The sequence below is a fragment of the Watersipora subatra genome, chromosome 3 (genome assembly GCF_963576615.1).
Source record: "Watersipora subatra chromosome 3, tzWatSuba1.1, whole genome shotgun sequence".
NCBI lineage: Eukaryota > Metazoa > Bryozoa > Gymnolaemata > Cheilostomatida > Watersiporidae > Watersipora > Watersipora subatra.
The window spans coordinates 62,348,964-62,376,654 of NC_088710.1; the positions used below are offsets into that span (position 1 = coordinate 62,348,964).

At 35.8% G+C, this 27,691-nt stretch overlaps 1 protein-coding gene across 1 annotated transcript; it reads left to right on the top strand.

Annotated features, from left to right (window-relative positions):
• The first annotated feature begins 925 nt into the window (after window positions 1–925).
• Window positions 926–27,584, top strand: LOC137390836 (mucin-2-like). The gene is made up of 18 exons (XM_068077152.1): window positions 926–986; window positions 1,101–1,241; window positions 2,215–2,468; window positions 3,678–3,756; window positions 4,996–5,157; window positions 7,026–7,166; window positions 10,997–11,256; window positions 13,145–13,223; window positions 15,275–16,783; window positions 17,488–17,619; window positions 17,791–18,044; window positions 18,874–18,952; window positions 19,097–19,381; window positions 20,881–21,021; window positions 22,763–22,903; window positions 25,439–25,671; window positions 25,824–25,899; window positions 27,253–27,584. Exons 1-18 carry the CDS (start codon window positions 926–928, stop codon window positions 27,582–27,584), a joined length of 4,359 nt encoding a protein of 1,452 aa, XP_067933253.1.
• The last annotated feature ends 107 nt before the right edge of the window (window positions 27,585–27,691 follow it).

The following is a 27,691-nucleotide window of genomic DNA, read 5'->3' on the forward strand; positions in this document are numbered from 1 at the left end:
ACACTTACTGTTGATTGTATAAAAATTTGCATGCTAGAATGCTACATTAAAATAAATACAGTTAGTTCATGTGTTGCTGTAGTCTTATAGGTAACCTTGTATGTAATATCAATAAATGGTTACAGGGTGTTACAACTGCTCACACAATTTCTCCTTCTTATGCCAAGCAGTTGTTTACATATCCTCTCACTGTCTGTTTGCTTATGTGATAGGTAGTTCCTTATCAGCTATAGTCATACGTTGGTGTAGCCTCATTGCCACAATATTTATAGGCTATCAACTGGTAGATCGGGGCTGTCAACCCTCACCCATCGTATGTTAAATGTTAGAAATATGGTGTGATGTTTGCTATATAATAGTTCCATAACAACACGAGAATTCTCAGCTATAAACAGTCAGTATCTGATGATGTGAGTAGATGTGATATATTATATCATTCAAGGAAATATGCAGCTAATACTTTCGCTCAAATCAATTACAGTGCCATATAAATTTGGATTTATTAACTGGTAGTTGTTCAGAAATCTGCAGCTTAATAAATGAATTGTTTTTACTTTTGATAAAGACAGATTCACGACAGATAAAACTAGCATGTTGAAACCAAAAGTTAAAGGTTTTCTAGTGCAAAGGCTACCTTCCAACTCATACATGTATCTGTAGACAGACTGTACAATATCTACAATGCTGGTAATGGGAATTAACGAGTTGGATAAAAAGAAAGTTGTCTGGTATTATGCTAAAATTATAACAGCATACGTGAGAGCTTACAGTACTTGCAAGCTGACTTTTTTTCTGCATGTTTTGGCTGTTTTCAAATAATCCATTCTTACCAGGCAAGTCTCCTTTCTTATCTTAATTCATGCTCAATGAAGTGATAAGACGTGGCGTTTTACTGAATACCAACTGTCGGTCATCAGAGCCTAACATGGCTGGTCACTACAACCTTTTCCCTTGTCTCCTGTTTCTCAGTCTTCTATTACATAGTGGTGAGTAGAATACACCAGGAATTAGTAACTCTATAGTTTATAAGTTTACAGAGATTTGACTCAGGAGTCTGTAAGAGATTTTACTATTTACTTGTATGTCTTCTATTTTGTAAGCATCTGCTGATTCCTCTTTGGACTGTGACTTTGAGGAGAATGAGTGTCGATACAGCAAAAACCCTAAAAGTCTATTTGCTTGGCAAGGTAGCTTGATTTGGAAGCGTAATGCTTGGCCCAACAGTGGCTGTGGTGGAAAAGGTAAATACATATACGTGAGGTATAAGCATTGCATATATAGCAAAATCTTGACTTACGATCAACTCTACATGATTCTTTTAGGTACTATCTGAAATTTGATCAAATTTACAAAAGTCACAGCTTTCGTAAGTAAAATTAAAAAGTTTGGTGAACATTGAATGGAAAAAGACAAAAAATATAAACATACATGAATTAATTTAATTTATAGTTTAATAAAGCAATAGCCAGCATAAAAAGTTTTTTTTAATGCTGCCTTACCTTAGGGATACAGGAATAGAATTGTAGGCTTGACAATGTCTCAGTTTGACACAGTCAAGAGAAATGAAAACCTTGCATAACTTTCTCTTATACTACATTGTAGATATGTAGTTTAAATCTATTTAAAAGGTTGCACAGGTATTTCATTTCTCTCATCCTATTGTAAAACTAAGCATTACCAGGCCTACAATTCTATTCCTGTATCTCTAAGGTGAGACAACTTTCATATTGACTATTACCTTAGTAATTTAGTTTTATATATGATATACGTGTTCACATTTGACTTTGACAAAGTTTTATACAATTAATTTGTTTTAATACTATTCCTAATTACTTGAAACTTTCATCAAGGTGTTTTTTCTAGATCTTGGATTAAACTAAATACAATGAATGATTAAGTATAAAAATATCTGATCCAACATTTTGACAAAGTGAATATTGTAACAAGTTAACTTTATATGAGCAGGTTTGACTGTGCAAACATGCATATATAAGTAGTGCAAATATAATTAATACTTTTATTAGTAATTAATATAATAATATACATTAAGTATAATTATTTGTAAAGTGATTTTCTTTAAATTATGATCATACAGAATATTATAAGTTGTTATTACGTATATTATTGCGTGAGTTTGGTTAATAATGTAAACAGAGCTGGCTAATACCAGCAGCTGCCATGATTAGTATTATGCTGTCAATACTCTCTGTTTAGGAACACAATATCTAGCAGTCGATGGTAGCCAAAGTGGCACATCCAGTGCAGCTTCATTGGTGTCTCCAGAGGTTTCTGAGCCTGTGAAATGTCTGCAGTTCTGCTATTACACGACTGGGTCAAACATATCACTAGATGTTCTATCTACAAGTGGTGGAGTGGAGCAGATTGTGTGGACCTTACCTAGCCACACCGCAGGTACTATTTGGCATAAAGCCAAGGTACAGATTCCGGAAAATTCTGCTGACTATCAGGTATCAAAAATAAATAAGCTGATTATCTATGAATTACTCTCAAGATCTTACATAAATGGCTGCTGGTAGAGCGGAAGGCTTTGAAATCGATAACAAAGAAACACACTATTTGCACCGCTGCTGCCAATACTGGAAACACGTGCAATGAAAAGACGGATATATTTTTGTGAACTGCCATAATTGTAGCTGATTGGCTGAGTGATTTAGTTCTAAAAACTTGCTGTTCAAAAAATCAGGCAATGCTATAAGATAAACCTTTTAGAAGCTGACCTCCAAAATAGGAACACTCTCATTGGGACGAAACGCTGCTTTTGGAAATGAAAAATCAATTCAAAAGGATAGCATGGCTTAATAGGTACAAGTTTTTATTGCCAATCTAGTTCATATGGCTGGAGACAAATATCTCCAGATCTAACAAAAGGAGTGTAAATCATCATATTAGTACTTCTGAAGAGTTATGGCTGCCAAACGGTTTCAAAGCAATGTTATTTCTAGCGCTTTATAGCAGCAAATTTGTTATGTATACAGCAATGTAGACATTTAAGTATAAAATATGCGTGTATCCATAAAGGTTATATAACGCAAATATGTGGTCAACACAAGAAGTCAACACAGGAAGTCAGACACTGCCCTAAAACAAATAGGCACCAAAGTAGGACAAGGAATCTATGAACCTAGTCATTTGAGTAACTTTATTGACAGTTATATGCTTTTGTGTTTTTCAAACACTTAACAATCCTCACTAACACTGTCATGGACTTCAGAATTGCAATCGGCATCATGAAAAAGGTCGAGTTATTGAGATTTGCCTTCTCTTAAAATAGCCTTAGTATACATTGTATAATGATAACTCAATTTATACCTACATACCGTTTCCGATCAGTCACCTTACAAGTTCAGCTGATGAGAAATTCTCCAGAAACAATTGAGTCTCCTGTTTAGAAATATTTGCTATAAGAACCATGACAATTCTACATGCGATGTAAAACTACTCTTAAAAATAATTTTTAACTTGTCATAAAAATTAGCTGTATTATAACTAGCAGTACTACTAGTATTATAAATATAACCATAGAGGACATTCGACATAATATGACAACTCCCATTTACTAGAATCACCATGGCAGTATCTTGGATTGCTGAGAATCATGCTGATTGTCATCTGTGGTGGATACTAGTCATAGTTGACTCTCAATTTTTTCATTACAGGTGACATTCAGGGCTACGAGAAAAGGACAAATGGGACAGGGAAATGTTGTTGCATTAGATGATATCGTTACTTGTCCAGGTAATATGCAGAGTTTTTTAAGGCAGGCAGTTTTGGGTGATACTTCATTGCCTTGAAGCATTTGAAGTCTTACACAGAACTCAGTTTTATAGGATTCAACCTAGAACTTCTAACATATTCCACTTATATTTCTGAAGTAATTTCTAAACCAGCATTCACTTTACAAATTCTGTATGACCTTGTGAACCCTAAGCCCTGATAAACCCTTTTTGGTTTATCACCTTAAACCGCAGCCAAAAAGCAGACTACTGAAGGTGATAGACAAATGACAGTATTAGTTGTTAATGTAGATAACAAGAGTGAATATCTATTAGAGATAACAGGACATAGAATATTGTTAATAGTAGCCATGATCATAAGAGCATATATGTAACTTTACGAGTTCATTGAATCTACCATTTACCAACCTTTATACTCCCAGTTGTGATCACCGGGATACTCTCCTCACACTTACCCATTACAGCACTCCCGTTACTCTATTCTCTACTCAATCAAGGCAAACTGTGTTATGTGCGTGGTCATGAAATGCCACAAACGACTGGTGCTAAAGATGGTAATCGCTCTTGTAGACTTTAATGAATGTTTCTATGTATACTGTTACCCCCTGTATATAACACTGATGTTCTTTCTATATCATACGCATGTCCCTTCTATGTCATACTGATGTCCCTTTTATATCATACTGATGTCCCTTTTATATCATTCTGATGTCTCTTTTATGTCATACTGATGTCCCTCTATCTCATACTGATCTCCCTTTTATATCATACTGATGTCCCTTTTATATCATACTAATGTCCCTTCTATCTCATGCTGCTGCCCCTTCTATATCGTACTGGTATCCTGTATATATTATACTTGTGTTCCTTCTACATCATACTGGTGTCCCTTCTATATCTTACTGATGTCCCTTTTATCTCATACTGGTGTCCCTTCTATATCATACTGATGTCTCTTCTATGTCATACTGATGTCCCCTCTATCTCATACTGATCTCCCTTTTATATCATACTGATGTCTGTTCTATATCATACTGGTGTTCCTTCTACATCATACTGATGTCCCTTTTATGTCATACTGATGTCTGTTATATATCCTACTAACCTGCTCAGTTTTATCATCTTCAGCTCTAGCATTATACAACTGCTATTAGGTTTTAAAAATTCTAGACCTTAGAGAGTGCTCAACTCGGGCTACTATAAACAATAAGCTTGTTACTTAGCCCATATCATATTCTAGTTGTAGTTCCAACTGATCAACCATCACAAGCTGACACTTTCACCAAAGTTTCTAGTTTAAATAATAAGATACAGCTTAACACTGGACTTAGCAATCCAAAAACCACCACCGCTGTGCTGCCCACCATGACAGCACGTACCTCTGATGTCACCTCTATAGTAGGTGAGTAGCTTTATTATTTCGAATTCGAATCGATGCTACGATATGCTGCAGATCACTGACTGCAGACACCTGCTTTTCGTATGAAAAGCAGCAATTTTTCTCAGAAGGCAAGGGTCCTTAAGTAAGCAACTTAATAAAACATAAAACTGCAGTAGTTAGTAGAGCCAAATGTAATACATTTTGGTAGATCCTATTTGGGGTGTTCGCAGTAGACTGGACAGCTTTGGTCTTCTTACAGGAGGAGCAATTTGAGTCCAGAAGCTCTCCTGTCATCATTGGTGGGCTTTTTGGAAATCAAACCATCACCTGTTGCACTTCGGTCCAATGCTGTAGATACCTAAGCTATGACTGTTTTTCTACTAGTTAATTTAACTAACTTTCAAAAATGCATCCACGACAGAAATTCACTCAAACTTCAAAAGTGTTTCCAATCTCAACCTTTACTTACTGGTAGTTTAAGGTTCATTCCAAAAGCATTTCAAGTGCTGCTACATATTTCTAAGGAAAAAGAGTTTCTTTGTTATGAATGTTTTTAAAAACAAACAGTAGATAAATGTGTACAATACAAGTCTGTTGACATATGCAAGATTAATAATGGATAATCTGAATGCTTAAACCTTTACAGACTACTTCAGTTGGTTTTGTATGCTGACAACCACTGCTGCCAATATCTCATTCTCATCTAGACTAATAGAGTAGTGAAGTTAGTCAACAGCGCACACAGAATATACCCGTATACTATGCGATACTGCACTTTCATGGGCAGTATTACAGACTGTTTCATTCAGTTGCCTGCTTAATTACTTTGTTATCTTTTCCTTCACTCACCTGCTATCTACCGACTTTGGCTATCTACCGACTCTGGCTTGGTAGTGATAAGATAGTTAAAGTTGTGAATTGCTTGCTTTCTACCCGCACTATCACTCCCTTGGCTGGCACTCACCTTCTATCATGTCTCCTGCCTTCAGCCTTATTGTTGGCTGGGCTTTGTTCAGCTCTTTTCCATCTGCGCATGGTAAGTTCACGTCTAACTACACTCACACATGTGATGGTTATGAGTTATGCTCTCTCTCTCTCTCTCTCTTTCTCTCTCTCTCTCTCTTTCTCTTTCTCTCTCTCTCAGATGCTGTTTTTTGCTCAGTTTCTTACTCTTAGTGCTATAAATTGTTTAAGTGCACTTTTTAAGCAACATATTTCTATAAAGTAATTAAATTTGAAGACTACAACACATTTTTAAAATTAAAATTTGTTACCAAATAGTGTAAAGGGTTTTATCTCAACTAACCTATAGCTGATTCTAAAGGTTAATTCAGCTAATTATTGTAGCTAAACAAGGTTAGAAATGATTGCAGCTTGCAACTTCTTTTAGAAGAATAGATATGAATACTAATAAATACTTTGTTGAAATCATTGACTAAAACTGACATTCAAATACAATTCTATACAATTACAATTGGCACAGGGTTTACAACTTTTCGTGTAAAATCTAGCCGCACACTAAATGCAATAAATCTTTTGTTAGATATTAGCGTGAGTAGAGAAATGTGAAATAAATTATTTTAATAGTTTAATAAACTTTAGCCGTTTAAAGACAAAAACATAAAGAACTTTAAGTTTTAACATTGTAAATATTTTTAAAGTTTTAGCTATAATAGATTTTTAACTACTCACATATACTGTAGCTCTGTAATCAATTTTTGACTACTCACATATAGCTCAGTAATCAGTTTTTGACTACTCACATATAGCTCAGTGAAAATCAATGAAAAATTGTGATGCAAAATTTCAAAGTTTTGCATGTGCGTGTAGAAACAGCTGACATGCAGTATATGGTTATACATGGTTGTGTATGGTTGGTTGTGTTGCAGCCCAGTCTAATACTGCCCTCTACTGTGACTTTGAAAAGAACATGTGCTCTTATAGCAGAAAACCTTCATACCTCCTTGCTTGGTATAAAGATGCGTTCTATAAGACAAAATATTGGCCAAGCAGCGGCTGTTCCGGTGCAGGTATGGATATCTACCTAATCTACTGACTTACCTTCACTATACTTTAGGATACTACTTACACAATCTACTGACTTACCTTCATTATACTCTACAATACTATTTACCTAAATTACTGACTTACCTTCACTATACTCTAGAATATAGGACTATAGGACTTTTATATACATGCACAATGCTGCAGTGTCATTAAGTTTAATTTGCTGCATTGTTTTGTTTTTGTCAAGTAATTCTTATGTTTGTGAAGGGATCTCAGTTTATAACTTTGTCATAAGGTAATTCGAATTACCGGCATGAAGTTTTTTTTACTTTATAACTCTTTTCCAAGTATTGCTGGCTTTTTCGGACAATTTTTAAAGCTAAATAAAGAGTAATTGTCTGTCTATCATTACATGAATAAGCTTTAAGAATAGTTCCTAAGTAACAAGCTTAGATTCCACCAGCAACAAGTTAGACATCATCATTAGCTTATTTGTTTTATGATCTCTATTAATAGTCTACTACCTTGCTGCTCAGTAGCTGCAACTACGTAATGCTTGCAAGAATGCGTTGGTGTAAATCTAATTTTTTTATATAAAAGTGTATAACTACTAGTATGCTGGCTATACCGAATGTCATAATGTGTAAATAGTTTGCCTATAAATATGCTACATGTTTGATGCGGCAAAGTGGTTCAGTTTTGCAGCTGCTAGCATGCTTGGCTAGGAATTCAGGTATGCGGGTTTGATTCTTGGCAGTGCAATATTTTTTTCTAATGCTCTTAGCGAGGGTTTAGACAGATGGGCGGACAGATATTATTATTATAAAAATTGTATGCATGCTAATAGATTCATATACAAGTCTATTGTGAAATCTCTTTGATAGAAAAAACTCAAAAAAGGTTTCAAATAGACAAATATACTTATGAAGGACATGGGAAAATGAAATTTAGGTTCTGCCGAAAATGCTGCAAAGCTTAATCTTCGAAATTGGTGGCCAGGCATATCTTTTGCTGACTCTTGTTTGCACAATCGTCTCTCCATCAATGACATTAAATACCGTACATCATTGATGGAGAGACATTAAATAGGAATATGATTTCATTTGTGCTTATGGGAAGCACGTGTCTTGTGGAATGACTGATGAGCCTGAATAATTAAATTTTAACCTGCAGGATCTTTATATGCAACATATAACTTAATATAACATATATAATATAAATAAGATATATTATATAATACAATATATTTATATCACTAATTGAGTTTGAATAGATATTTGAGATTAGAATATTTGAGTTTGAGTGTATATATATGACTTGTATATATATATATATATGACTTGTATATATAAGACATATATATATATATACATATATAAAAAAAAATTGTTTCCTCACCCCGGATACCCATATGGGTGGTAAATTCTGCTCTAACTCGAGTCTCCTACCAGAGACCTGGGAGTTTGAGCACTCGCCTCAAGATCTTAGCTGTTCCCAATAGCGCACTTTTCTGCAACTCACCTGAGTTGATTGCTGTTGGTATTTGGGCAAGCCACATTTTATGCGCCGGTGTTATTGCGCCCAGTGCCCCAATGACTACTGGGATTACAGTTGTTCTTACATTCCAGCATTTTTCAATTTCTTCTCCAAGAGGGAGATATTTTTCTACCCTTTCTTTTTCTTTGCTGGCTATATTGTAGTCATTGGGTACTGCTATATCTATTATAGTAGCCCTCTTGTTCTCCTTGTCTACCACCACTATATCTGTTTGGTTTGCTAAGACATGCTTGTCAGCTTGGATGTAGAAGTCCCAGAGGATCTTAGCGCGGTCATTTTCATTCACCTTACCAGGAGCTTCCCACCAGTGTTGTGGTTTATTAAGGCCATACTCATCACATAGACTTCTATACACAATACCTGCGACATGATTATGCCGCTCAGTGTATGCGTTCCCTGCTAGCTGCTTGCATCCACTGATGATGTGTTGGATGGTCTCAGGTGCATCTTTGCATAGTCTGCATCTAGGATCGTCTCTAGTGTGATAGATTTTCGTTTGGAGTTGCCTTGTTGGGAGCACTTGCTCCTGGGCTGCCATGATTAGTGACTCTGTATTGGCCGATAGGTTTCCTTTGTTCAGCCACATATATGTCTGGTGAAGATCGCCAACCTTAGATATTTGTTGGTGGTAAGCACCATGAAGAGGTTTCATGTGCCAGTCAATTTCCTCATCATCAGGGCGTAGGTCCGTTGTAAGAGCAGCCGATTGAAATTCATCTAGCAACTTATCTGAGATGGCCATGGAGGCTGCATATGCTTTGATGCTTTGCTCCTCCTCTTTCACTGTCTGCTGTACACTTTTGAGTCCCCTACCGCCATCTTTCCTATCAAGATACAATCTAGTAGTATCAGATTTTGGGTGGAGTGCTCCATGCATGGTCAGCAGTTTACGAGTTGCTATATCTGTTTCTTTGATGGCTTCCTCAGTCCACTTTATTATGCCTGCTGGATATCTTAATAAAGTGGACTGAGATATATATATATATATATATATATATATATATATATATATATATATATGTCTTATATATACAAGTCATATACAGTGAAACTCGGATAACTCAAACTTCAAGAGACCGAGCAAAAGTGTTCGAATTATCAGAGTGTTCAAGTTATCAGAGCACTGTCACAAGTCCATGTATTTACTTATTTATTAGTAGATACATGAACATATACAAACTATAATATAAATCAAAAGCACAAATGGCTTGTTTCAAATTAAATGCTTCTAATGTAAAGTTTAAAACGTTTTTATCAAAAAGTATAGAGATTTTTCTATCACTTCAGATTGGTTTGTTGTTTGAGGTGATGTTATTGCCAGGACGTTTTTTAGATTGACATTGGCAAAACTTGATCGTTGCTGAAATGCTCAAAGAAAAGACATCTTTTTCTTTTGAGCGTTTTACCCACGATCAATTTTGCCGATCTTTCTTGAAGTTTATGGAAAGATTACCTTACTTTACCTGGGATTCGTTAAGAGCAACACTCCGAGGCAGTTCAATTAAAAGTTTTACGATGTTTTACGGTACATTGTATATCACTCACGCTTTTTGAATGGATACTTATTGAATGTACACACGTATTTTGTGTTTAGGTCAAACGATGAATAGTTTTTTTTAGCTAAGACAACGTATACGTTTGACTACCACAATTCTTAAGACGTTTTAAACATTCAACATTCCGACGTTAATTCAACACGGAATCAACGTCGGAAAACTATTCATCACGGGCCAGCCGGGTCACGCACTCAAGGATTTTCGCCACGCAAATACAAAACAAAAACAACATGCTGTTTTTGTTTTGTATGTGCGTGGCGAAAATCCTTGCGCCCGTGACCCGGCTAGCCCGTTCTATTAATCGTATAGCAGTATAAATCAAATTTCAACAAACCTTTAGAACAGTCGTTGACAAAAATATTTTGCCGATGGAGGTAATAACGACGCTTATGAATTACGAAAAGTTGAGGTTTACCTCTATGGCTAGGAATATAGTGATTTTCTAAAGCGATAGCAACCGTTTCGGTAGCCGTTGGGCAAAAAACAGTTCGTTATAACAGTGTTGAATTCGAGTTATATAGAGCCATTTATCATTGCGTGGGAACGGACCAAGCAAATCCAGTCGAGTTAACCATGTGTTCGCTATATCCGAGGGCGAGTTATCCATGTTTCACTGTATATACAAGTCATATATAATTATGTATATATATAATTATATACTCAATCTTATTACTATTTGAAGACAGATATGAGTTTGCTCCGCCATTACAAATTCTGTCAACGCTGTAAATGTTTCATAGGGTCTCACTACATTGCCCTGGATGCAGGAAAATACTCATTTAGCAAAAACAGTGCTGAGCTGATCTCTCCACAAGTATCAGGAGGAGACAAATGTCTCCAGTTCTGTTACTACGCAAATGGTACTGGCAAGGTAGCACTAGATGTTCTGTTCAAAACTAGTGGCAAGGAACAGAAAATATGGAGTCTACCCGATGACGCTAAAAGCAATATTTGGCACACTGCCCAGGTTCAGATACCAAGTACTTCTGTTGACTATCAGGTGAGTCTATCTTGTCTCTATTAAACACAATAGTGGCATCATGTCTGTCTGACAATTGTCTGTCAAAGGAGTTAAAGCAGACAAGCTTTAACTGCTTTTGATGAGCAGTAATAACACTGTAGAGTTAACACTGATACTTAAAGCGTGAGTAAGATATGGAATTCAAATTGTTTCTGCTTATATATGTTTGCCTAGCCATTATGACATATGTCAAAACTTCCTAGGCAGTAAGCGATTAAGTAAAAATAAGCAATTCCTGTTTATGCTATGCAGTGAAATAGGAGGTGCTAGAAAATTAGAATAACAAACCGGAGTGTCAGGCTACCAAGAGTCCAGAATTCTGTTTCCTAATTATGTCAAAAATGGTTATATAAAAAGGTATGAGTGGTTCTGTATAATACTCTTACGACAGGATGTATAAATACTAATATAGAAATGGAATAACATAATGAGTTCTTTTGTCTCAGAATGACAGGTCTTGATGGGCTGTGTAATCAAGGATAACAAAAATTGGGCGCTTCACAATTTACTCATGAGCTTGTCACATATTACTGGTGAAGGTCACTAACCAGACAAATGCTGACGTTAATCGCCATAGAGAATTTAGCTTGCTAATCAGGCTATGCAGTCGCAGTGATTTTCATTAGCATATACCTATGTATAAATCAATTTTCTAGGAAATGATTTTAAGGAAAAAATTTTGAGGCTGACTTACGCATGAGTAATGTTTATGGACACACTGCTACTGAGTCGAATAGAATTATTACCTGTAAACAAGCTTACGACAGCATTCTCAATCATAACATGGCATCCGTCATTGTTGTGCTGTACCGTCATCAACTGGTTTTTAATTTAGCAAACGATATATTTGGGAATATGTTTGGCGAAATTTTACAACTGTAAATTTTAAATGAATTCTAATGCATATACATTTTAATAAACTTTGCTCTATAGATATCACTCATCAAGCACCCGATTGCTTTTTTGTCTGTTCAGTTGCCAAAGAGTAGCAAATGCCCAATTGAGAGCAGGCAACGCTTAACTCGCGTTTCAGTGTGCAGTCATTGCACAAATAATATCATAAGCGAGTCAACCCAAACCTCATGTAAAACATCTCAAAAACTTAATTTACCATGTCAAGTGAAGGAACTTAAAATTTTGAAAAATATTTCTTTTTGGAATAGCAAAAATTGATTCTGATTTGATATAATTATTTCAGAATCTTCTAGAATAACAGTCGACTTATACTAGAGTAATATCTATAATAGGGCAATTTTTTGTCTTAAAACGTATATCGAATTATACATGAGATTCACATATACATGACTATATACAATAGTTTTTTGTACCAATTGAGTGGAATTGATTGAGCAAGATGTCTATGACACTCAGAGAGGCGGCGTACACATATTTGCACGTCCATGCATTGCCCTAGTTTACTGTGGGGTACACCAACAACCTGCGGAATGTACAAAACAGAAAATGAAATGGAACAATTTAAACACCCCGTTACATATTCAGACATGTGGATGGTTTCTAACCCAGAGTTACTGTCTTTTCTTATTCATAGACTAGCAATAAGGTGTCTTTGCAAACATCTTCTTTTAAGCAGAATTAACTGAGTGAATGAGTCGGCTTATACACCAGTGTGTAACATGCCGGCGCCTCTACTAAAATCTAACATCCAAAAAAACTGCTAAAATAAATTTTATTATTACATCTGTCTCCTCACAGAAACTTTTTGTGGAATAAAATTTCTATTTGCCAAAAATGTTTGCATGTTGTTTTTCAAATACTGTAGGTAACATTTCACAGACCCAAAAAAAATCATTCTCAAAGAAATTCAACAAACACCTACACTTATTTTTTGCTGTTGATATCTTTTCAGATAACTTTTAAAGGAGCAAGAGCTAAGCAACAGCCAACGGGTACTATAATAGGACTCGATGACATTAGTGCTTGCTCAGGTAACTTGAGCTCGTGTTGTTTTTTTTCATGAATAAAACTACCAGACTGTAACATAGGCTACCATAAAGAGTTAAACACCTTCAGTTAAAACTACCAGACTGTTACATAGGCTACCATAAAGAGTTAAACACCTTCAGTTAAAACTGCCAGACTGTAACATAAGCTACAATAAAGAGTTAAACACCTTCAGTTAATACTGCCAGACTGTAACATAAACTAACATAAAGAGTTAAACACCTTCAGTTAAAACTGCCAGACTGTAACATAAGCTACCATAAAGAGTTAAACACATTTAGTTAAAACTGCCAGACTGTAACATAGGCTACCATAAAGAGTTAAACACCTTCAGTTAAAACTTCCAGACTGTAACATAGGCTGCCATAAAGAGTTAAACACCTTCAGTTGAAATAGCCAGACTGTAACATAGGCTGCCATAAAGAGTTAAACACCTTCAGTTAAAACTACCAGACTGTAACATAAGCTACCATAAAGAGTTAAACACCTTCAGTTAAAACTTCCAGACTGTAACATAGGCTACCATAAAGAGTTAAACACCTTCAGTTAAAACTTCCAGACTGTAACATAGGCTACCATAAAGAGTTAAACACCTTCAGTTAAAACTGCCAGACTGTAACATAAGCTACCATAAAGAGCTAAACACCTTCAGTTAATACTGCCAGACTGTAACATAGGCTACCATAAAGAGTTAAACACCTTCAGTTAATACTGCCAGACTGTAACATAAGCTACCATAAAGAGTTAAACACCTTCAGTTGAAATAGCCAGACTGTAACATAGGCTACCATAAAGAGTTAAACACCTTCAGTTAATACTGCCAGACTATAACATAAGCTACCATAAAGAGTTAAACACCTTCAGTTGAAATAGCCAGACTGTAACATAAGCTACCATAAAGTGTTAAACACCTTCAGTTGAAATAGCCAGACTGTAACATAAGCTACCATAAAGAATTACACACCTTCAGTTAAACTTGCATCAACATAAACTTTAAATAATTTTTAGTAATGCTGACTTTATATATTCAGTAGATGCACCCATTTTCTTGCTTAAAAATAAGTATCTCTATAAAACTCACGCAATTCATTTTATGACACGACACAATTGCTACTCTACTACTACACAATATCTCTTTATTTACGCATTTTCTTCTACCAAGAATAGTGTTACAGACTCTGCTATACACTTATTAAGGTTTTCAGCTTTTCCATGTATTTAGCCAGTGATACTCTGCTATCATTTCAAGACTGCATCTAAATGAATCTATATTATGATATACTTATTTAAAACTTGTTAAAAGGATTTTATAGGCTGTATATTTTACAGGTTTTTGAATATATTCTACAGATTCTTGTATGAATGCATGGCTTCTAAACTGTCACTAGCAAAAAACATGCTAAAGATAAAAGATTTTAAAGAAAAAATTTTCATTATAGTTTTAAAAACAAAGAAAAACTGTGTGTTACGTCAATCCTACAAACACATAACAATAGCAAATATACTGGCATTGTCATATAATATTATTCCTTATAATATCATTCCATATAATATCATTCCTTATAATATCATTCCTTATAATATCTACTCATTCCTTATAATATCTTGCATATTTTCATTAAAACACTATATCGGCTATTATTGTAAAATAAATGTTATCAGTGTGTATTTATTTCACAAACTTTTGATGTAACATAATTAGAATAATTTACACCGTTATGTTCAGTGGATTAATTCAGAAAGCGGTTTATTACACTGTGGAAGGATGAAACCTATTAAAATGAAAATTGAACGATATTGAACTTTGAAAAGAAAGCTAAATGTTTCTAATCAATTTGTGATTAACTTTAAACATCTGTTTAAAATTAAACATAAATAATGATGAATAAAAATAAATTTGTCATAAAAACATAAGCTTTGCACAAGTTCTGGTCTGAGTGCATAAAAATAGGATACATAACATAAAAATGTCAACAATCAGATTTTTACAAACACTTAAACTGCACTATATTATGGGATGAACAATTTATTTTAGAAATTACAACAACAAGACACGCAGCCACTACTACAACCACTACCACACCTGCTACTACAGCCTCTATGACGTCTACTACTACAGCCACTGCTACAACCACTACTACAACTACTACACCTACTACTACAACCACTACTACACCTCCCACTACAACTACTACACCCACTACTACACCTACTACTACACCTACTACTTTACCTACTACTACACGTACTACTACACCTACTACTACACCTACTACTACACCCACTACTACTTCTACTACTACACCCACTACTACACCCACTACTACAACTACTACTACACCTACTACTACAACTACTACTACAACCACTACTACACCTACTACTACACCAACTACTACACACACTACTACATCTACTACCACAACTACTACTACACCTACTACTACAACTACTACACCAACTACTACACCTACTACTACACCTACTAGTACAACTACTACACCCACTACTACACCAACTACTACACCTACTACTACAACTACTACACCCACTACTACAACTACTACTACTACACCTACTACTACACCTACTACTACACCTACTAGTACAACTACTACACCCACTACTACACCAACTACTACACCCACCACTACAACTACTACTACACCTACTACTACAACTACTACTACAACCACTACTACACCCACTACTACAGCTACAACTACTACACCAACTACTACACCAACTACTACACCTACTACTACACCTACTACTACACCTACTACTACACCTACTACTACACCTACTACTACAACTACTACTACAACTACTACACCCACTACTACACCTACTACTACAACTACTACACCCACTACTACACCAACTACTACACCTACTACTACAACTACTACACCCACTACTACACCTACTACTACAACTACTACACCCACTACTACACCCACTACTACACCTACTACTACACCTACTACTTCACCTACTACTACAACCACTACTACACCCACTACTACAACTACTACTACACCCACTACTACACCTACTACTACACCTACTACTTCACCTACTACTACAACCACTACTACACCCACTACTACAACTACTACTACACCTACTACTACAACTACTACTACAACCACTACTACACCTACTACTACAACTACTACACCCACTACTACACCAACTACTACACCTACTACTACAACTACTACACCCACTACTACACCCACTACTACAACCATTACTACACCTACTACTACACCCACTACTACAACCACTACTACACCTACTACTACAACCATTACTGCACCTACTACTACACCTACTAATACACACACTACTACGCCCACTTCCACACCCACTACTACAACCACTACTGCACCCACTGCTAGACGTACTACTACATTCACTCCTACACCTATTACTAGACCTACCACTACACCCACTACGACTTCCACAACTATTTCTTCTTCTAGATCTTCATATAAGAAAGCCACGAATAAACCTACCTTACCTACATCAACTCCAGGTAAACAAGCAACTCTTTACCGAATGCTGTAAATCTTATGATGTACATGTGTTTCTACTTTGTTCACCTAACTTGATAGTCAACATAAAACAATGGCTATAGAGTCCTGCTAACATTTCAATAGTTTATGCTCTGGCTAAGCATAATCAGTCAATTAGATGATGTAAGGGGGTTTTCCAGATGCTTCTTTTCATCAGCTCATTTCCACTTTTATTTAAGAGGTGTCACAATAACAACATGTTTAGTATGCCATAGAAGAGTGAGTGGTCTGAGTGGTCATGGTTGTTCTTACAGGAAGTAAATACAGCAATAGATTCAGACTTGCCATCTTTAGTTGTTAATCGATTGTTAGAATTTAATCTATCGTTATATTTTAATCGATCGTTGAATTTTAATCGATTTAAAAATTTTAAACAATTGGTATTTTTAGCAACAGCTCTAATAGATTTGAGCATACACAAGTTTTATTCAAATTCAAAAGCTTTAGTTTAATTACTTCTGCAATACTGCATAATAAAAATATACTTGTGTTACTTTGGGAAAACTTTAGTTATTTATCTTGTGGTGATATATGGTGCTGTATCTAGTAATGATTTACTAATCTTATCTTGTTTTAAAGAGGTGATTCAAGTGCTTGTATCGCTATCCAGAACAGAGTTGAGCATTGTACTGTTATATTACAATGCATCATCATTCCTTTGAAGCCTCATCCGAACTACTCTGCGACTTTGAGGGAGGAATCTGCAAGTATACCAGAAAACCCACGTATCTATTTTCCTGGACACGACAAGACACAAGAAATCTAAATGGACCAAGAAGTAGCTGTTCTCCAAAAGGTATACCAAGATATGTACTCACACAGGATATTACTCATTTATCAGTTTACAAGAAGAGTTCATTATGTGATACATATTCAATGTTGCTTAGGTAGTTAGACTGTCTTGTCAACAAAAAAGTCCAACTCTTGAAGGTTGTTTATTTACCAAGTTAAATACTACATTATTCAGGGTCTCACTACCTCAGTGTGGATGCTGCAAAATATGGCTTCTCAAATGAAGCTAGATTAATCTCTCCACAAGTACCAAGGGGAGACAAATGTCTCCAGTTCTGTTACTATACATCCGGTACTGAGAAGGTATCACTGAAGGTCCTGTACAACAGCAATGGGACAGAACAGACTATATGGAGCTTACCCGATGGTCAACATTCTGTGTGGCATACAACTAAAGTTATGATTCCAGAAGGTTCCGCAGACTATCAGGTATTAGTTACTTGTATATGAAAGTCCTTAGGGATTTAGCCTAATATATAATAATGTGTAAAACTAATCAAATTTTGATCAGATTGACAAAAGTGAAAAATGGCAGTTCATATTTATGAATTGTGTAGAAAGCTTGTCTTTTGGCAAATAACAGCTTAAACTACCTGCAATGAAAATGGCAGCTGCATCAGCTTCAAAGGAGATGCAAACCATTGCTGATCATTCAATACTTTTCTTCAGGCTCTGTATAGACTTGTTTGCAGTATGGTTAGTTGTAGGATCTGTTTATACATTAGGATTCAAGATAAACTTGCCCAAAACTTTAGTAGATTGTATCAGAAAGTATCGATAATTTTATAGTTTGCAATTGTTGTTGGTGTTTGAGGTGATATTACTGCTATAGAATGTTTCATGATTAAAATTGATAAATTTTGATTGCGGTTAAAATGCTTAAAAGACAAATGTGTGCGAAATGACATCACTAGTTGTTATCGTTGCTATAGTTGATATCTCCTGTTGTGTCCAAGTTGCATCATGATGTGTCTCTATTCTGTCCGTACCCATTTTTATTGCACTAAAAGCTGAGCGATTTAATCACAATCAGAATGTGTCAGTTTTAATTTTGCAACATTCTGGCAGTCAGATCACAGTAACCAACTTATAGTGAGGAGTGAGAAACAAAAAAAATGAAGAAAAAAATGGATATAAAAGAAAAACAATAAGATTACTATAGAATTTGCATCAGACACCGTATAGCCTTTTTATAAATGAGCGCATGCTTGAAAAAATTTTAACTAACCATTTCGTTCATACGTATGTATTTTTTTAGATCATCTTTCAAGGTATCAGAGAAGGTCAACAGCCAAAAGGAACTGTAATTGCGCTTGATGACATCACTAGCTGCCAAGGTAAATTTGTTAGTGAGCAACCTACTAATAAGACAACCACATATATGGATAAATAGCCATCAATACTCAGCATGCAATGATAATTTTATGGTTATATTATGATTAACCTGAATATTTGGTTTAATAGATCATATTTTCTTGCAGATGTAGGTGACTTTACTCTAGAGAGGACAACCCTGAGCACAGTGTATCCGAGCATTAACAGCCAATTTTCTAAATATACTCGACACATACAGACTCCTGCTAGCTCCACATTCTCAAAAGTAACCACTGAAGGTGTTGCTACTACAACACAACCAACTGTCAACATGACTGAACAACCAGCATACAATATTTCCACAATCCAGGAATGTCTGCACTCTGAAAATGAGGAATGTGCTTTTCAATGGACTCATGGAGTTGCTCAAATAAATGCATCAAATACTACGGGTATGTGGTCTAATACTTTAAGTCTGAAGCAACACATTCTTTTGAAAATAATTAGTTTGAAATATGCCTTTGCTGCTAACAACCTCTGGATTACAATATCCTTGCTTTTGTTTTTTCCTCAGAAAAAAAGAAGAAAAATATGTGTCGAAATGATGTCACAATAGTTGTTATCATTGCTATAGTTGATATCGACTGTTGCGTTCAAGTTGCAGCATTCTTTGTCTCTATTCTGTCCGTCTCTTCGCAACTATAGACATCGTAATTTTGCTTAATCTGAGTGTTTTAACCGCGATCAAGTTTTGTTGATTTTAATCTTGAAACATCCTGACAGTCAGATCACCTTAATCATCAAAAACAATTGCAAATTAATAAAAAATAGAAATAGAAATACTTTCTGTTAAAATCTATTAAGATTTTGTGGAAGTTCATCTTTAAACCTATCCGTATTTTGTAACAAAAATGGTTCAGTTCAAACAGATTCCTTGTTGTATTGCCATTTTTTTTTAATTTAAGTTGTTCAATAACAATGTTAACAATTTTATCTATAGTAAGAGCTATGTCCATAAATCCTTCCTTCCGCCAGAACTCATCGTTGCTTCATACGGTATTGGAACATTCAGCCTCCCAGCCAAATACTCTAACACTAAGGCTAACCAACGACCTTCTAGTATATCAGAACACTTGTGCACATAATTATTATCTGTGCTTTAGCACCACATCTGACGATCTCACTCATTCCACTAAACTGTCAGAGTACTAGTAATGATAGAAAGAGTCGAAAGCAAAAGATAGTCATGATGAGAATAAGATAAATAGCGAGAATAATTACACCAATTAAAAGAGACAAAGTGAAACTAGAGTAAATATTTAATTTGAATTTGATTTCAGTCAATATTTAATCTAGAAACGAAAATGATGCCACTATTAGTGACTGAAGATTTCTCAGTGATATATGAGTCTTATGACCTACCTGTAGTACATATGGGAATAACTTTCACCATCATTGATTTCTAGAGCCACAGTGGAACTTCTCACCAGATCTACGAGATGCAGAAGGCATGATACAGTCATTGTTGTCCCCCCTGGTTGCATCAACAACCAATATGTTCTGTTTGAGTTTCACCTACAAAATATTTAGCCAAGTTCTCGACTCTACAGAGCTAAAAGTAGTTCTGGTCAGTAGCGATGGGCTGTCACATGACCTGTTCATAGATTGGCAGCACTCGCTAGACTGGGTGCCTAAGAGTTTGACTGTACACTCACTTTCAACCATGTATCAGGTAAACTTGTTAGCCTGGTTAGACTTTATCTTTTGCTGGGACTCTATGACTTGTACAACGCAATTATTAAATGAGTGGTCTAAACAAGGCAGTTATATAAACAATCACTATAACTGTTACCTGATTGTTCAATAGTATAAAGCTGACTGGTGCTAATTCTTAAAGAATATTAGAGTAACTTTAGAGCTACCTCTAGAGACTCTGCTGGTACCTGCGCAGACTCTAGTGTCACTTGTACCATCTCTAGTACTACCTGTAAAGACTCTGGTGCTACCTGTACAAACACTAGCAAGACCTGTACAGTATCTGGTGTTACCTGCGCAGACTACAGTGCTACTCGTACAGACTCTAGTATTGCCTGTACGTACTTATGTACTACCTGTACAGACCTCAGAACTACCTGTACAGACTTTAGTTCTATCTGCACCGACTCTTGTATTACCTGTATAGACTCTTGCAATACCTATAAAAACTTTAGTGCTGTATAAAAAAGCATTTTGCAGCTAATCCAGTTATTTCGATATTTCAGATCAAGTTTGTCACAGCGTTTTCTCAGCAAAATGATTCTGTTAAACTGAAAGATGTCCAACTTCAAGATGGCAGTTGTAAGTCTCTTTGACTAGTCTTTGTAAACATGATTATTAGAGCCATGGACTAAACAGTTTTTTTTATCTAAAAATGATTTTGGAGAGACTTAGGTAAGACTACTGTTGCTTGGTCATGCTCAAAGTAGAATTGCTAATATAGGTTGAAAAGCAGTACAAATATCATTGATCTGGAGAATATCAAATCTCTAGGAATATAAAGTTGCAAGGATTATAATACAAGAGTTAAACAAAATAAGGCCTTATCACCTGTTTGTGGATCAACAGCTGAGCATGGGCAAAAATCTTATCTTAATGTGCAGTTTTCAGTGTTTACACTATAGGCCTGAGCAAACCGGACACCTCTTTGCTTATCTCTGTTAGATAATTAATCAGCGCTGATGACTTTGATGGGTGTTGACGAGTTTCAGAGAAATGATCATTCACTCATTCATATACCACTTTTATTTTTCATCAAAGTTATTAAATATTATTGCTATAGCCAGTATGTTATTGTAACATCGATCAACCTAGTCATGACCAGCTTGGACACAACAGTTACTCTCTATGTACAAGATAACCATGATTCATCTAAAACAATCTTATCCACTTCTGTTTCAAACTTCCTGTGAGTGATAACAGAGAGGCTATTAAGGAGTACTTCACAACTAGATAACTTCTAAAGTAAATTAGACTAGCAGTAAGACCAAAACTAGGAGCATATTGCTGACTGACTGACTGACTGACTTGACTCAACTTGAGTAACTAAGGCTTTGCAATGTACAGGAGGTTTCATTTCATTAAAACAGCTTTTATCAATACTTTGTTTATGATTTTTCAATACTATGATTTGTAAAACTGGTGGAGTAATTTATTGAGACAATGCATGACCTTGTGGCTGGCACACTTCATGCAAGTCAGAGGATTGTTAAGTTTTTTTGTCTCAACTTATTGTTAAGTCTTTAAAAAGTGGACAGGGTCTGTTCTAGCTCGTTGTTTATGTGAGAGTTAGTCAACTTTTCCAACTACAATTGTGGAGGTCAGAGTTTAGCCTTTTGATTCTTGTCTCACTTATAGAGACAGTTTTAAACTACAATCAAAGAAGCATAGAAACTATTTGTAAATGAAATATAATCATTCGATTTCCCTCTATTGAGTGTCATTATTAGACTGTTACTTTACAGTAGTTGATGAGCAATAGCACTTACTAAGCAACACAAGATCTCAATATAAAAAAATATTGTCAACAGAATGATGAATGTGATTTCATTTACTGTTATCATACAAGTTTCTGCTTCTGCTCATGTATTTGGTAGTATAAGGGCAGTAGTTTTGCACTTCAACTTTTTAAAGTTTAGTAATTTAACATTCATTTCTTTTTCTTGATTCTCATGGCTCATTTTCTGATTATTTTCTGATTCTCTTTTTTTCTTTTGTAAACTTGCGTTGTGCGTGTCAACTCACTAATATATCTATTACCTTTGTACATTAATTATCATGTTTTTCTTGTTCCTCAGGTCCTTTGGTAAATAGTACAGAGTCTCCGACTATCACCACTATGCCATCTATTACTTGCTATTTCTATGGAAATCTGTGTGGTTTTCATCATTCTAGCAAATCAAGCTCTGTATTCCAGTGGCACACTCACCTCACAGGAGGTAGGTTTATATGATATATAGTAATTGTTGTTTTCCCTGGCTCACAATAAGCTACCATGCAGCCTACAAATAACATAGAACACAGCTGAGTAAAGCTAGTTCAAGAACTCAGAGGAAACTCTACAGGAAATAAATATCTATGAAAGGCTAAACAGACGTCCTGTAGCAAAGAAAACAAGCTAAGGTACATAGTTATTAGTTTGCTGTTTGATTGGAGAGGCCATCCGTTTGAAAGTTATTGTGTGATCTACATGTGCATGTAGCTTCATCAAGGCTTTAGAAGGATTTTAAAGAGTTATTATATAAGGCACATGGCTTAAGTATAGCTTATAGCTATATTGACAACTTGCATGCAAAGGCAAAAGCTAAGAAACAGCATGACATGCTTTAAGTTAGTATTTTTATGAGTTTGTGTATTATAATTCATTTTATATTAAAACATATTTTTGTTCTTTTAAAAGTCATGATATTGTACTATTTTATTATTTACAAAATAATAAAATAATACAATGTTTATTATTTTGGCAAATTGTAGAATTTCAGCCTGACGAAGAGCCACATAAAAAATTTATGCAGCATTTTACTTAGCTAAAGGATGACAAACACTTCTTGTGTTTATGCCAGGTTTTTAATCATCTTGAAAGTTTGAGAAAATTGTTTAGCAGCAGGCATCAAAGGATGCATCAAGTTTATCTAGCAAGTTGTACCTTAGCTGGTTTTAAGGGCTAATTTTTAGACTAGTTTGATGGTAGTCTGTCGAAGAAATGCAAATCTGTTCACGCAGACCGATTGCTTTTTAGTTAGAGCCTGAGTGAAAACTTATTAGATTACTGCAACGCTTCAAGACAGTGATTAGATAGCGGGCAGCTTGCATTTGAATCTTTAGGTACTGCAATCGACAATTTCGGAGTAAGGGCTTTGCCTCAGCATACCAAACACGTGTCAGCCTGTGTGGTCTTACTTTTTGATAGGCCTTTTTAAAATCTTTTGACTTGTTTGTAAATTTGTATTATAATAACAAATTATTCAAGGTGAAAGCAAATTAACACAAGGTAAAATAGGAGCTGACCTTACATGCAGTGAGTGGTTGTATGTAAGCAGCACAGCAACTCACTTGTCTGTCAGGTTAGACTCAGTAAATGGAAGAGGAAGTTGTTTTTCTTTCACTACGACAGTTAGGAATTGTGCAGACAACTCCAAGTAAGCAACTAAACTTATAATTCTGCAGTTTTGGGAGAGCTGGTAGGAAAATTCCTAAACTATAGCTAGTGCCATTAATCCAAATAAGATCAAGTCATGCCAATAATATTCCAATATATGTAAACCTGCCTAACGAATGTTTGCGAGACGTGATGAGGTATAAATAAGATTGGCATGTTGCAACTACTCCGTCTGATATACTGTACAGAGTATGATAAGATTTGAATCTTTTTTACAGTGTGTCCTTGAGCAAGAATTGTTATTGTACTCACACCCACACTATATGTGACTTCATATGCTCTTTTTTAAGTTGTTGCAATGTTTTAGGGCCAAAATAGAAGGTAGTTTGAGATTTTAAGTTATATCTATGCAATTAATAAAATTGTTTTATAACATTGCAGTTAAAAAGAGTTCCTAGTTGTTAACGCATAATCATCAATAACAAAATCAACTAAAATATCCTGTTTATTTTTTTCTCACTCACAATAGGTTTTTATGAAAATGATGCTGGTCATTAGGTGGTTAAGATGCCTCGGATAAATATTCCAAAAGCGAGAGTGAAAAAGTTTTTTGCAATAGTCTCTTACTCAAGCTGTACAAGTTTAGCTCTATGCTAACAGCAGTTCTGTTACAATAGCTTCAGTACAACAAATATACCATGCTCTACACATGAACACAGCATGCAACCTGTGCCGTCTAGTAGAAATCAAGAATAGTGGATTTTTATTTGCCCAACAGTATAATTGTCAAATGAACTTTTAGTTCTTTACCTTTGCAAATTCTATTCTAGATTAATTCTATTGAATTCTATTCTAGAGCTTGTTGCAGGTCAACTAATAGTATCTCACCATAAAAAAGCTTTGTGTTCACAAGAAGCAGTCAATTTATAGCTCTCACTGTACATATGCTAGCAGACACAAAGACTGTTCTGATTTCTTTAAGCAAAGACTGATCAATTAGTATTAGCATGGACATCACCACTCTACATCCCACATGACACATTAGTCGTATTGATACGTTATGATGCGTTTTTTTTCAACCACCGTAAGATGCAAGTCTTGCTTGTAAGAACTCAGCGACGCTAGTATTGAACAGTTATCCAGAAACTGCCAATTTTGAGTCTCAATATATTTTCTAACGATATGCCCCAACCTATCAGCAAAATACCTAGAGTTATTGTAGAAAAACCTCATTATTTCTGTAGATTATACAGGAGTTGTCATGCCCTGTCTGTCTATAACCTTCAATTGTTCACTTCAAGCTGGATAGATGGTATCCCTCTATTCTGTCAGTTTTGTGGATTTATTATTTTGGAATTTTGCACTTTCTACTCAGGTTTATCTGTGAAGAGTGAGTTTGGAGAGAAACCAGAGTTGGCATCAGTTGTATCACAGGAACTACCATATGTAGGAGATGCTTGCCTCAACCTCAACATATCCACTACACCTTCAATGCAAGTTCAGGTTAATACTAAAGACACAGAGGGTTACGTCATGCCTTTACTCAACGTCAATACACAGGGAGATAGAGTACAGTTGTCTGTGACATTCTTGGCTAACTTCTCCAGGGTAAGAACTGCTTGAGCTGGTGTTACATTGCTTTAAGATTTCTGACTAGCGGTGGTAATTTAGCAATTACATATAAGTGTGTTTTGTCCTACATATCTAAACAGAATTTGTATGTTTGTAATGTTATTTTTACATAACATTGATCTCTATAGATCCAGTTAGAAGCAAGCAACCCAAGCTGCCCTGGTCAGATACATATTACATATCTTGACATCAAGCCAGGACCATGTAAGTCTCCTTACCACTCATCACTGTTACCTACTCATACTCTTTCCTTCTATTGTATTTTTACTTAATTGTTTCAATGACAAAAAAGAAAAAATGTTTTAACACCCCAAATAATTTACCAAAAATCCAAAAAAAAGAGTTGTTTTATTATGCAGCAATGAAAGACATGCAATGAATTTTGCATTAAAGTAGTGTACTTTAAGTAAATCATGATTCATACTCCAATAGTTATAAATTCAAATAATATAACCTGGTAATGTTTATTCACCATTAGATCAGAAAAGCATTTGTAGACTGATATTTCTGTTGTTTAGCCATTCACTGTCTTGAGCATACTTAGACATGTTATGTTGATGTCACAAGCTTATTGAATAAGATCACTGCCAAAAAAACCTATATATTTTTTTGGTAATACTTGTATAACATATTAGATTTTAATTTATTTGGTAATTTAGCTAATTTTTGGGCAGAACACAGACATCACTTCAAATCAAGCAATCAGGTTCTACGACATTCCATGAAAAAATAAAAAAAGTGAAGTTGATAGCATCTCAAGTTTAGTAAAAACACCACTCTGTGTTGAAATAGAACAATATTTCTCATCATCTCAACCTATTGGTTTTTCTTATTATTCATCATTGTAATCTCTCTCTCTCCCTCTCTCCCTCTCCCTCTCCCTCTCCCTCTCCCTCTCCCTCTCTCCCTCTCTCCCTCTCTCCCTTCCTCTCTCTCCCTCTCCTTCTCTTCTCCTCTCCCCTTCTCCTCCTCTACCTCTCTCCCTCTCTCCCCCTCTTCTTCTCTCCCCTCTCCCCTTCTCCCCCTCTCCCTTTTTCCTTCTCTCCCTCTCTCCCCCTCTCCTTCTCCTTTCCCTCTCCCCCTCTCCTCCTCTCCCTCTCTCTCCTTCTCCTTCTCCTTTCCCTCTCCCCCTTTCCTCCTCTCCTCCTCTCTCTCCCTTTTTCCTTCTCTCCCTCTCTCCCTCTCTCCTCCTACCTCCCTCTCTCCTCCTATCTCCCTCGCTCCTCCTATCTCCCTCTCCCCCTTTCTTCCCTCCCCCTCTCTCCCTCTCTCTCCCCTCTCCCCTCCCCCTCTCCTCCTTTTCCCTCTCCCCCTCTCCCCTTTTCCACCTCTCCCCATCTCCCCCTCTTCTTCTCTTCCCCTTTTCTCCTTTTCTCCTCTTCCCCTCTTCTCCGCTGCTCCTCTTCTCCTCTCTCTCCCTCTTCTCCTCTCTCCCCTCTTCCTCTCTCTCCCTTTCTTCCTCTCTTTCTCATCTCTCTAGTTGAGTAGGACATCTGCTTTCATGTCAGTGTGTCGTTAGATGACTCCCTATTAACCTTCTTATATATTTATTTGCAGGTGAGGCAGAGACAGATTGGAGAATATACAATACGAGTAGTGTCTGTCCAACCACACCCAGTACTTCTTCTACAACTACTCAAACCACAACGACAACTCCAACCACTACTTTATCCACCACTCCTGAGCCTGTACTGGCCAGTCAGGCAAACTGTGACTTTGAAAACTCCACGTGTGGCTATTTGATAGAACCTACCAACCCATTTTCTGTTTCCTGGAAGAAAAAGGCATATGCTGACGATTCTGCTATTTCTTCACATAATAATAGTAAGGAAGAGTTAAGAACTATTACTAACAATAAGTCTCTGAAGTCAACTCAAAATCTGGTCTAAAAACATTCTTTTACTCGAGTTTTATCTTCAAAGAGTGCACCATAGTTATTTGTACTAATAATAAAGTGGAGTTGAGAATATGTATGATTATTGCGTAGTATCATCAT